Source organism: Anabrus simplex, chromosome 1, assembly GCF_040414725.1.
Source record: "Anabrus simplex isolate iqAnaSimp1 chromosome 1, ASM4041472v1, whole genome shotgun sequence".
NCBI lineage: Eukaryota > Metazoa > Arthropoda > Insecta > Orthoptera > Tettigoniidae > Anabrus > Anabrus simplex.
The window spans coordinates 323,471,807-323,483,983 of record NC_090265.1 but is presented as its reverse complement, the minus strand read 5'-3'; the positions used below and the strand labels follow the sequence as shown (position 1 = coordinate 323,483,983).

Here is a 12,177-nt window from a genome sequence, read left to right as displayed (position 1 = left end):
CGATATGACTTGGTATTTGATCAGTATTTCATGAAGTTACTTTCTCTATTTGGAACTCATTACCTGTCATCTTATTCCACAAACTGTTGTGTAGTTGTAACTGCATTATTGCGGGATAAAACTTTCATTTTAGTGTGAAAAATTCTTCCTCACCAACTGTTGAATATATTTTGCTGACGTTTTGAAATTAGATTGTTGCTTCGGCTATAACAGGGTCATCAGTGAAGGCCCTGTATTTTGTTCTTTATAAAGCCAGATATTTGCCCTTCTTTGTTCTATTGTTACCTAATTTTTATACAACTGCCTTGCGATTCTATGAGCTATGTTAATTTTGTAACAATTTGCGGTTTACTTTGCTCTTAAGCTAATACCGATGGTTCTGAAAGCTTATCTGGTAGGAATGATAGGATGGTTTGTTACAATATTCAAGTAATTCAGGCTGTATGTCACCAGTTTGGTTTTTAGTTGCAAATATTAGGACATGAAATAATTCCTTGTTTTCAGTTTTACCTTGTGATGACATCAATAAGCACTGGGTTATGACATTTAACCATGATTACTGTTGACAACCTGATAGAATTTAAAGAATTTTTAGAAAAACTCAGTAAATGTATGGAAGAATTATGTTTTTTCCTTTCGTTTGTTCTGTCTGCCAGGGATTATCAAAAGCCTTCCGTAACATTCCTGGAGTAGATGTGATCAACGTAAGCAAACTGAACTTACTGAAACTTGCTCCTGGTGGTCATGTTGGACGATTTGTGATTTGGACCCGTTCTGCTTTTAATGAGTTGGATAATTTGTATGGAACTTGGAGAAAGAAGGCAACTCTAAAAAATGGTTATAATCTTCCTATGCCCAAGATGGGCAACACTGATTTGTCTCGTCTTCTGAAGTCTGAGGAAATTAAGAAGGTTCTACGGCCACCTAAGTAAGTATTTTCCAGTTACTAGTATTCACAAAATGATTTTTTAGTTATTGTCTATGTGGACATCCCACAATGTGAATTGCTTCACTAAAGTTGGAGAATGAACTTTCATATTAGTAAAGTACTGATGGTTTGTTTTGAAGTCATTACATTCATCGTTGTCTATTCTGAGTTAATGCAGTTGCTCTTTTTATGGTCAGCCGGCTTCAGTTAAATTTCCAAGATATTATTGAATATCCAGTACAGCATGGAGCTCTAGTTCACAAGAATGCAATTAGGGCTGTAGTTTATAAACTTTGAATATTTCAAAATGGACGATTAAGAGTTCAGTTTGTTAAAGATATGCAGAATGAATATTATGAATTGCTTATAACTATTAGGCTTCTTGAAAATATCATGCAGTGGTTTAGAAAATATAAGATCACTACTGTTCAGTTGGTACTCAAATACGTCTTTTCATTCCAAACACGGGTCGGGAGAAAAGTAGATGAACCACTGTCTGAGCAGAACCACAAAAGCATAAACGTCCATCTCTAATTTGGATTTTAATCGCTCGGGGTAAGATTTAAATCTTCCATGTCCTGATAGAAATTGGGTTAGGACAAATTTAGACATTAATACCCTGATTTTGCGTTTTCTCAATTTAGCGTAAACCCGCATTTAACGGAAGAAATTTCCAGTCCTGAAAATTATCCCATAAGAGCAATCGAATTTTATATTCGATTTAATGTAATTCACAATGTGGCAAAAACCGCATTTAGAATTAAGGAACTGTTAAAATTCTCAAATATTTATTTCTATTTATTTTGGTAATGGGACATTAAGAACCTATGAAAAAGATGTCCCAAGCTTCCTAAGGATGATTCAAGGCAGAAGAGAAATTTAGAGCGTGGGCACTTAGGGCTAAAGTGAGTATTCGGACTTGCATACACAATATAGTTGGTCCGTTATTGGACACAAACATGTTATTGGCATGCACATCCGACCGCAGCTGCTGTAGTAGGAGAGAACCCCCGTTTTAATGACAATATTATTACAACCTTCGAACATTCCTCTATTAATGTAATATCCGTTGGTTGGAATGAGAACCCTTTTACTGATTCATCCGTTAGTACGGGCAATTTCGGGCGTGTTAGTTTTTATCTGGTATCAGTATTCATACTTTCTACTGCGGCGTTTATATTGAATGCGATCGATCATCTCCCATATAGATTCCTCGCTATGCGCGAGCGAGTTTATCATGAGCAAGCTTGAGGTCTCCACACATTCTCACAACTCCGACTGGTGTTAACAAACATCGGGAGAACATGTTTTTGCGATAAGTGCAATGAAAGCAGTTGTTAACTCCTTTGAAGTGAAGGATGAAGTGAACAATTGCATAATTTTAATAATGTGTACTGAAATAAAATTAAAATGTGGAAACTTCTCCTTCTCAAGATACAGCGGTGTACATAAATTATTTCAGAGGTTAGGTTTGTACTTTCGCGTCTTGTTAAATTTCAGAAAGGCTGTTCCCATGTAAATTTATATTGAAAATGTTGCCATTATTCTACCGAGAGCTTGAAATAAGTTTTTGTAATAAATGCGCAGTAAACCTAGGTTCGGTGACGCCGTTTAAAGTAAGAAAATGGAGCCTCTTGTGTGATGCTATTACAATTTTCAAGAATGAAACTGAATATGCATGTTCAAACTACTGTAATTATAAAATAGTACTAATAAGTAAGCCGCTGCTTGGAAGATATCCGTGAAAATTTTAAAACAAGCTGAATGCTGTTTCATACCAATTTTGATGTGATTTTGTGCGAGTTTGGTATCTTTCCCGACTTTTATGGAAAATGATGTATAACGTTATAACAACCTTAAACCAAAGCAGTTTTGTATTCACGGACAAAAATTTGTCAAAATGAAGCACAAACCGTAATTACAGTACAGTGTGTAGGATAGATATCTCCTGGTTTTATTGTTTTCACTGTAAATAATGTATAATCTTACAATTTAAAAAAAATGTTATTTGTTCGTGGCGTCGGCCTGTGAAGATCTTTTGCCACGACTTTCAACATATGAGAGGAACCTGCGTGTAAGGGGAATTGCAGAAGTGTAGAGTGTTGAATGTGAGGCAAGAAATATTAAGGACGACACAAACACCCAGTCCCCAGGCCAGGGATATTAATCATTTACAATTAAAAACCCTTGACCCAGCCGGGAATCGAACCCGGGGCCGCCCGGTGACAGGCGGATGCGTTGCCCCCCTACACCACGGGGCGATTTTGGTTAATACAGGCAAAGGTCTCTAGAATTGTTGTTTTCTACTGAAACCCCGATTTAAGGTAAACCCCCATTTAAAGTTAAAAAAATCAGGTCCCTGTAAAAACTTTTAGTAGAGCTTCTGCTGTACTTTACTCTGAAGTCTAACTTCCAAGATATTATTGGAGGGTATATAATTTAAACCAATTTGATAAATCATTCATTAGATAGTCATGAATGACAGGAATGGCTGTTCAGTTCTTCTCCTTTAAACAATCTTCTTCCTGTTAGGAAAAGTTAAGTAATATGCATTATTCTTGTATATCATTACAGTGGAACCTCGATTATCCGTTCCCGGAAAATACGTTTTCCTGGAATATGCGTTCAAATTACGTGGTCCCGCGAGCATCGTAATTAAATCACGTTGTAAAAGTCCCGCATTATCCGTTCCTCAAAGAAACGCTTTCCCGGATCAACCGTCCAGAAATTCCAGTCCCATCAATGCTAAATCCTCGATCAATCGTTTTTTAATAAACTGTATCTCACGAAAGGACTGCTATGGCATATTTATGGATCTTGGCGTTAACGCCCCGTTACTGCGATAATTAAAGCAAGTACTGTACCGGTACTAGAAAAGCGATCGGCGGTGAACTTGCATAAGAGACCATCTTAGCATCGCATTCGGGTGGTATTGTTTGGAGAATCTCGGAAAATCATAAAGCAGAGGGTGCCCACAACAATTGCGAGGAGACATGGCGCATTTCGACAGCTCTGCTTGAAGATGGAACGAGTTTCGTCATATGTTCGCACTTATAAAGCGTCCATATTATGTCCAGGGTTAGATGTTTATATTTTTACATTTTTTTTCGATCATACTGCCGAAGAGGTTTTCGGCACTTTGCTCAGGGCACTGCAGAGTAACTGGGCTTTCAGGCAGGAATCGAAACTGCTCCTTCTTAACACAAATTCAGTACCTTTTGATATTATCGTACATGATATGTTAGCGAGACCAAAACAGATGTTGAACCCTACATTTAAAAAAATAAAAGAAAGCCATGGGAGGTCTTGGGATTGCCTATTACTGTTTAGGTCCTGATGTAAGACTGGGAATGTTACGTTTTCGTGTTAAAATACCAAAAACTGCAGTCGTTTTATTTGCGCACGTTACATGTTAAATGGTTGGTATCATTTCAAACTCGTACTGACATGTGCAGCGAGCGCGCTTTCCAGATGACCTCAAGGTCACGAATAACCGTAATTTCTGAAGTGTTTACATTTCTTTTATCTTTCCAATTTGATTGGATTTGTGACGCGCAGAATTGAATATAATGCATTCGAGAACTTTTAAGAATCGATGCTTACATTCGAAATCATGTTTTCGAGTTCAACATCTTTAAAAGTCGATGTAGGCCTAATTTGCGCGGTGCGAGATTTCCAGAAACTGACTACGAACAATATACCGGAGACCAAATTACAATGAAAGATTAAGAAATGAACGGATTTTGCCATCATTTTGGGTGCTTTTGTATCTAATGTGCTTTATTTTATTAGATGAGAGAATTAAAAACTACCTGTGGTCGATTGTCGTTTGGCTTGGCGTTAATAGATTTTTCGAAGTTTGGCTAGCCTAATCAAAGTTGCTGAACTGAAAGAAGTTTTCACGGGAAACTGACGAAGATTCCCCTGTAAAATTGAATATAAAGTACCGGGTACCGAGATTTTGAACTCGCGTACCGGTAATTAATGCGGTTTCGCGGTCTAACATACCCGCCTCTCATCCAGAGGGCCCGGGTTCGATTGCGACCAGGTCAGGCAATTTTACCTGGATATAAGTCTGGTTCCAGGTCCACTCAGCCTACGTGAATACCTTTAATTGTGGAGCTATCTAATGGTGAGATGGCGACCCCGATCTACAGAGCCAGGAATATTTGCCGAGAGGATTCGTCGCACTGACCATGCGCACCTCGTAATCTGCAGGCCTTCGGGCTGAGCAGCGGTCGCTTGGAAGGCAAAGTCCCACTGGGGCTGTAGTTTGGTTTGGTTTAGGAGTTTTTGTAAGATTATAATTATACATATTTAATTTTTGTGATGTTTAGCCAAATTGTTGATGGTTTTCATTCATTCCCGGATTTTCCGTTTTCCCGTGTTATAAGTTTTATTTTCATGGTCCCTCGAAAAACGGAGAATCGAGGTTTCGCTGTAATTTATTTTTTGTCAGTTATCTAAAACTGGATGTAAAGTGGTTTCTTTGTTATTTGGACATTTATCATGTTGACCAGTAATATGTTATTAACAACTTCATTGTAGGCTCATATGTCTTCCAGCATTGAGTCTGCAAGCCTCTGTGAATGAATCTATTTGAAAGTTGCACTGTGGTATCTTTGATCAAAAGAATCTTGTTGTGTAATGATTATTCTCCTGGTCTCCCTTTGGGTTATCTTAACTTCCGTGATCAGGTCCATCATCATTGTCATTGCTAACAGTGTTACATTCTCATATCCAAACAACCAAGGTCATGTTGACTTCCTTGTGAATGTTGTGTACATTTTTATACTTGATTTTTCTGAATAAATGTTTGCATCACAACTATTGTAACTTGATAAGTCAGAATTTAGGGACACGTGATAGTCAAGTGAACTGGCCATTTAAAAGTTCACAGCTGAGTAATAAAACTTTTTTTCACAATAATATAGTCAAAGTATGTAGAAATTTCTGTGTATTAAGAGTCCTTCCTGAACCATAAGTTAATAAAATTCCATGATGACCAATTACTTTAGCACTGGGTTATGATTTAATCATGATTACCATTGAGTATCTGATCGTAGTAGTGTATATTTATAATAATTTTCTGATGTTTTAAATGCATACCTTATAGTTGAATTTTTCTCTTTCCAGTAAGACAATTGTTCGTCGAGTGAAGAAGCAGAATCCTCTGCGCAATACGCGTGCTCTTTTGAAATTGAATCCATATGCTGCTGTGCTGAAGAGGAAAGCAATCCTCACTGCCCTGAAGAGCAAACGAGATAGGGATCTGTTGCTTGCTAAGAAGAGAGGAGTGAGTAATTTATTGGCCTTATCGGGTTACTTTTGTCACGCTTTCTACAAATTTTTCCTTATATTCCGCACGGCTTCATTTCTAAATTGACGTTTCACAAAACAAATGAGCATCACCTTACCTCTGTTGCCAGCACGCTACTGCCAAGAGAACAGTTGATGCAGTACGGCCGCAGTAAGCTGACGTAAAATGTAGTACCGTACTCAGAAAAGTTAATGGATCTGGATTGGAAACAAATTCACAAAAACTACACTTAGTAACAACATCCAACACTAAAATGAGGATACTTGATTAAGAATAAAAGTGAATGAGGAAATAAGACCTCGCCACTGATGGCTGGCACAGGATGGAGGTTATGGCTTATAAAGGGAACTCCACTTATGTCGGTCACATTTTTGCCTTTTGTCTTTCCCGAGCTGCACTGAGATATGCTAAACACACATGAACTAAGTACACCATTACACGCAAATAAATAAAACTATAGTTTTTTAATACAGTGAACTATTAAACCTGTATTTTACTAATGTATGCTAGGCTAAACTGTAAACTATGCTATACAGTACTGCAATATAGTAAAGCGATTAAGACTAATATGAAAAACACTAATTACTAAAGAAAAATGCAGAAGATTGCGAACCGTACCAAATACCATACACATAGGTTAACCGTGTGGTGAATGTAAATGTTAAAGTTGGCAACTAGGTTTCGACTTTGCTGATATAAGTTGATATGAATGGCAGCTTGGGATTAGTTTGAATGTCAGTGCATAACCACCAGGCGGAGCCAAAATCAGCCAGAACATCAATTTAGAAGTAATGCAGTGCGGAGTGTTTGCAACTGCATAATGCATACCTGCCAGCCCTTCCGATTTATTTTTACTTCTTCCTATTTTTACCAATATAACCTCCAGTACGGCCAATACTCTTCCCCTAGGATGAAGGCTGAATTCTCATGTGCTTGTGTAATTTACGAAACCTCATTTTCAAGTGTATTTATTTGATGCTTTATTTCATGAATGTTTCGTCTGTCGCTTTCGTGTATCGGGCCAATCGTCCTGCAAGCAAGGCAGGCTAGCGCGCGCTGCTGACTCAATTAATTGGGACGAAAAAATGAGTTTGTTATTGTATTGTTTGCGCTGTTAACATCGTTTCTGTGCGTAGTTTCGTCAGAATTGTAGGCCGTGTGTTTTTTCTTGCATTTCTATGCCTTCCCCTTCAGTCAAAGTCGTATGTTAATAATGAATGGGACATATTAAATTGTTTTGTGTGTGGTAGTTTTGCATATTTAAGTGCATTATTTTAATGAATTGATTGTTTTTAAGGGGTGTAAGGGATATAACAAACGGTATCTCCAAGTGTTCAGAGATACCTATAAATTTCCGTTAATTTTATAGTCTTGTAAAGGAAACTACCGTATTTTCTTGCGTAATTTATGCATCCCAATATTTTTGGGTCCAAAGTGGAGAAAAAGAAATGACGTATTTGATGAACCCACGACTTCAAACATCCATCAGGGAGCTCCATATGCGTTTCGAAATAAAGATATCTACTACTCATGTAGCAGGCTTCGCATTGTGAAAGCGGGCGTTCCGAGTACAGGGCAACGTGCTGTTATTACATGTTACAGATTTCATATTTGGTCCGTATTGAAATGTAAATCAATTTAAGATATTACCAAAAATAGGTTGAACCCAATAAATTTTGGTAATATTTTAAATTGGTGCTATAATTAGCCGGCAGGAAATCCCACTGCACTAGTTTTACAAGTGTTACGGGTACGGGACATTCAGTGATCTCAAAATTGTCAGTCCACTGTATTCGAGTAATACTGCATCATAGAAACTTGCAGTGATCAGTTACGCCGAAACATAGGAGAATAGGACAGCGGGCAAATGTTCAATGTCCAAATGAAACGTGCGCTACCGCGGTAAGAGAAGTCCACTTCAAGCGGCCAACAAGTCTTGCAAAGCATTTCACGGACCAAAAAGCGGCAAGTAGAGGAGGATCTGCGTAAATACGTGATTTTGTTACGCAACGCTGTATATGCTGTTTCTCATGAAATGCTGTATTTTAAAGAATGAGAAATCGCTGCTGCACATGGAATCATCGTCTCGGATTTGAAAGTTAGCCGAGGCTTGATTGGTTTTATGAAGAGAAGTGGGCTTACTCTTCGATGAAGAACATTATCCAAAAATGGCGAATGATTTCCACCATTTTCATCGTTTTGTGATTGAGAAGCGTAAATTGAAGGAATATTTTTATCTCCCTTATAGGAACCGCAGGTCAGGCGCCAATCAGTTTCCATATGCCACAAAGTTGAACAATCTATAAGAAAGGAACATACAGTGTTATCGTACACACTACCGGAAGCAAAAAACGATGTACTGCAATTCTTGCTGTAATAGCTGATGGCAGAAAGCTTGCATCTTACGTTGCTCTAAAAGGAAAAACAGTGCCAAAAGCAAAATTTCCGCGAGTGGTCCATGTTATTCAAGAAAAAGTGTGGATGGTCACGTCACTTGTACAAGATTGGATATGATAATGTAGCAAGGTCCCTCCTTTGATATCCGGCACTTCTCGTGTGGACAGTTTTAAATTTTTGCCGTTATGTCATTGTTGACATTACATGAATTGTATTTTTATTAGTTCATGTTTATTTCAGTTCAGGTCATATTGTTAGCTGGTAATGGGAGAATATTTTCCAGTGTCGGTACTTCAAACCCACGTGTCTAACTTACCTGATGTACCCTATTCGACTTTATAGAAAAAACTCACGCCGTAATTTTACCCCAAATGACGATAACCGCAAATGAGTTGAACCAAGTGCGCAGTCAATTTCACCATTTCTTCCTCAGTCCACTCAGCAGTCTCATTCCGCAAGCTACTGTATACGTTCAAAACCATTTACGTCGATTTCGTACTTATTTTATCCCCACTTTTATTGGCTTTAAGGTGTTTTAAAGATGACTCGAGCGTTGCAGCAGCAAAACCCACATGTTCCGCACAGTTGCCAGCCATTATGAATACTGATATCTTACAGCAAGTACTGCCAACAGTTCTCTTCGATCCATCTTCGTCGTAAAAATTGTGCGAATTAATCAGTAAGTTGTAACAATGAAATGAACTCTATCAAGGCTTACAAAGTACACATTGCGATTAGATATCAAGCTCTTGTGAATTACATTATATTTTGCTACAAATACCACAGAACAATAACCATTCACTCACATCTACGTATGAAAGATAAGAGTTGGTAGTGGACCCGATTTAACATACAATTTGTGCTGTATTTTTCACATTTTTACAGGGTAAATTTCTTAATTGTTCATGTCACTCCAGTATATTCAACCATACTGTGAGAAGCTCCTAACTTCAAAAACAAGCAGCAAACTTTCTTCGTCTGAAGAGTCACAGAGTTGGACGATGATGGGATTGATTTCGTCCTGAATTTCATCAGTCTTTCATATATTGTCTTCAGTTTTCTGAACATGATTAACATGATTCCTCTGGTTATCAGGTGACACGTTAAACCTTCCTCTATGTTTTGCATTTCTTTGAAGTCCGTATTATGTAAGCTCACATAATGTTTCACCTGAGCCCATAAGAGTTCAGTGCAGTTTAATTCGCATTGGTAGGGGGCAGCCGAAGTGCTGTCTCCTCTTCCTAAAGCAAATTCATCTATCTGATACTTACCGTATTTTCCCTTTTCCAAATCAGTAATGTCCATTAAGTTTTTTTTCAACGTTTCATCTTTGTATTGAATATGATGTTCCCTCATCCATTCTTGCGTAGCGCATTTGTTCCAGCTCTTATCTGTATGGGCGCCTTCTTTCCACTGTGTGTCGGGCTGAGTGGCTCACACGGTTGGGGGGCTGGCTTCTGACCCAACATGGCAGGTTCGATCCTGGCTCAGTCTGGTGGTATTTGAAGGTGCTCAAATATGTCAGCCTCGTGTCGGTAAATTTACGGGCACGTAAAAGAACTGTGGGACAAAGTTCCGGCACCTCGACGTCTCTGAAAACCGAAAAAGTAGTTGGTGGGACGTAAAGCCATTAACATTATTAATTCTTTCCACTGTGATAAGAAGCATCGTCAATAACAATAACGGAAATTAGAAGCAAGTTTGGCAAAGGTTTTTCTAAAAAGTATGTTTCGTAACACACTCTACCCTTCTCATTGTGTGCGTCAGCAGTATTTTTCCTTACACAAAAAGATATATTCAGCATTAGCACGAACCCGTTTCCGTTATGGTAGCAAATCGTGGCCCACGAGCAGTGGGAGTTTTCGACCTGATTGAAAGCCCTGCAAGAAAAGCTTATGTTTAATCTTTCTACTTTTCAGTAACAGTTATTCCACTGTCAGCCCAACTTTCGTCTGTATAAACAATGTTCTGGCCTTCTTCTCTGTACTTTTTGACAGAGGTACTTATGACATCAACAGACTGTCTTCCCTTTGTATTGCATTGCTCTATTTCCCCTTCTCTCATACATGAAGTTCATTTCCCTGAAGAATAACATACAGCATAGATTTCTTAGTCTGGTAGTTTGGGGTTACTGTTTACGGAAGGGCAGATTAGTAAATCAGATTGGCTTTCTTGGAAACAACTTCACTTAAAATCAAAGTTTAACATGCGTTTTTAAACATGTTACTTTATTCTGAATCAAATTCTTGACAATTTTTGTACATTTTAAATTTTTATGCAAATACATAGTTTGCATTTCTAAGGACGTTTTCCCTTGATGTTTTACTGTGATTCTTTAAATGTATTATTTCTTTATTCATTTCATGAATTATAATTTCAAACACTTGTTTCTTTGTCTTTATCTCAATTATTTTTACGTTCAAACCTAACTTTAAATATAATAACATGATTTTTTAAAATTTTAGCACATTTCCCTCCGACATTTTTTTCTTTGCTTCCGCAAGAACGTCCTCATTTAATGTAGTTGTCTCTGACGGAAAAGTTTTGTAACCTCAAAACTTGATGCGAAGAGATGGGTACAGGTGGGACCTGAATCTGAAAGCTGGATGACACTACGGGTAAGCAGTTCATAGAATGAAGACCAAATGGCAGCAGTGAGCATCGAATGCGGGTGAAATAGGAACGGTGACTCTAAATGTGCCATGAATTCAGTAATGTGAACAGAATCAAATGAGTCTATTCTGTGAAAATGAATAGAACATCCCATCCCCTCCTGCTGGTCCCCCTGCAGTATGAGCTAAGACTCTAAGGAGACCAGCGGCTGTTTAATCCACACTAGTAGAGTTTTTTCCTATTTCATCGACCTTCCCGATTAACTTTCTTGCAGTTTGCTGAAGTACTTCCTGTAGAAGCCAAGATCTCTTCTTTCTTTGCTTTGATTCTATTCAAAGTAAACAGCGAGTCCCCAGCTGCTTCACCAAAGCACTATTTATGTTCTCCACATTGTCTTGTTACTGCTTTCTGCTTGATTGCTTTTCTGAGTTCCACTCCTTTTCATTTAAAACCAAATAAATGTAGCAACTTATATTTAGAACCAATAATGCCCCTACAATCCTGCTGGTTGTCATGGCAGCGGGGGTAGTTCGTGGTTGTTTATCAGAAATACTATACTGCATAGTCAAACCATTACGCTTCTTTAAATTTATTTTCCAATTGGAAACATTTTCATGGTATGTGTAATGAAGAGAAGATTAGCAGGTTTGAAGTTAATTGCAGAAATGAGTGCATGGGAAAAGGTTTGGAGATATTATGCGCGTGATAAGCGCAGTGGCAGTAACAAAACTGTTCTCAGTGCACATGTAAACTTACGAGTTTCTTTCTGTGCGAGAATTTTATTTCATGACTTGTCATCCTTGTGCTGCATCCTAATAATGCAATTTAATCATCATGAGCTACGCGAGAACACAATGGTTAGCTCGTACAGGGAGTATACCGTATTTACGCGAATGATCCCCGCACCCTAATTTTAGGA

General features: G+C 38.1%; 1 protein-coding gene across 1 annotated transcript in view; it reads left to right on the top strand.

The window, feature by feature from the left end:
- The window catches only part of RpL4 (ribosomal protein L4), a 49,838-nt gene that overhangs the window by 35,642 nt on the left and 2,019 nt on the right, over positions 1–12,177 (top strand). The window contains exons 6-7 of the mRNA XM_067134844.2: positions 657–928; positions 6,065–6,224. Of these exons, the coding sequence (XP_066990945.1) occupies positions 657–928; positions 6,065–6,224 (432 nt within the window). The remainder of the gene's footprint in view (positions 1–656; positions 929–6,064; positions 6,225–12,177) is intronic.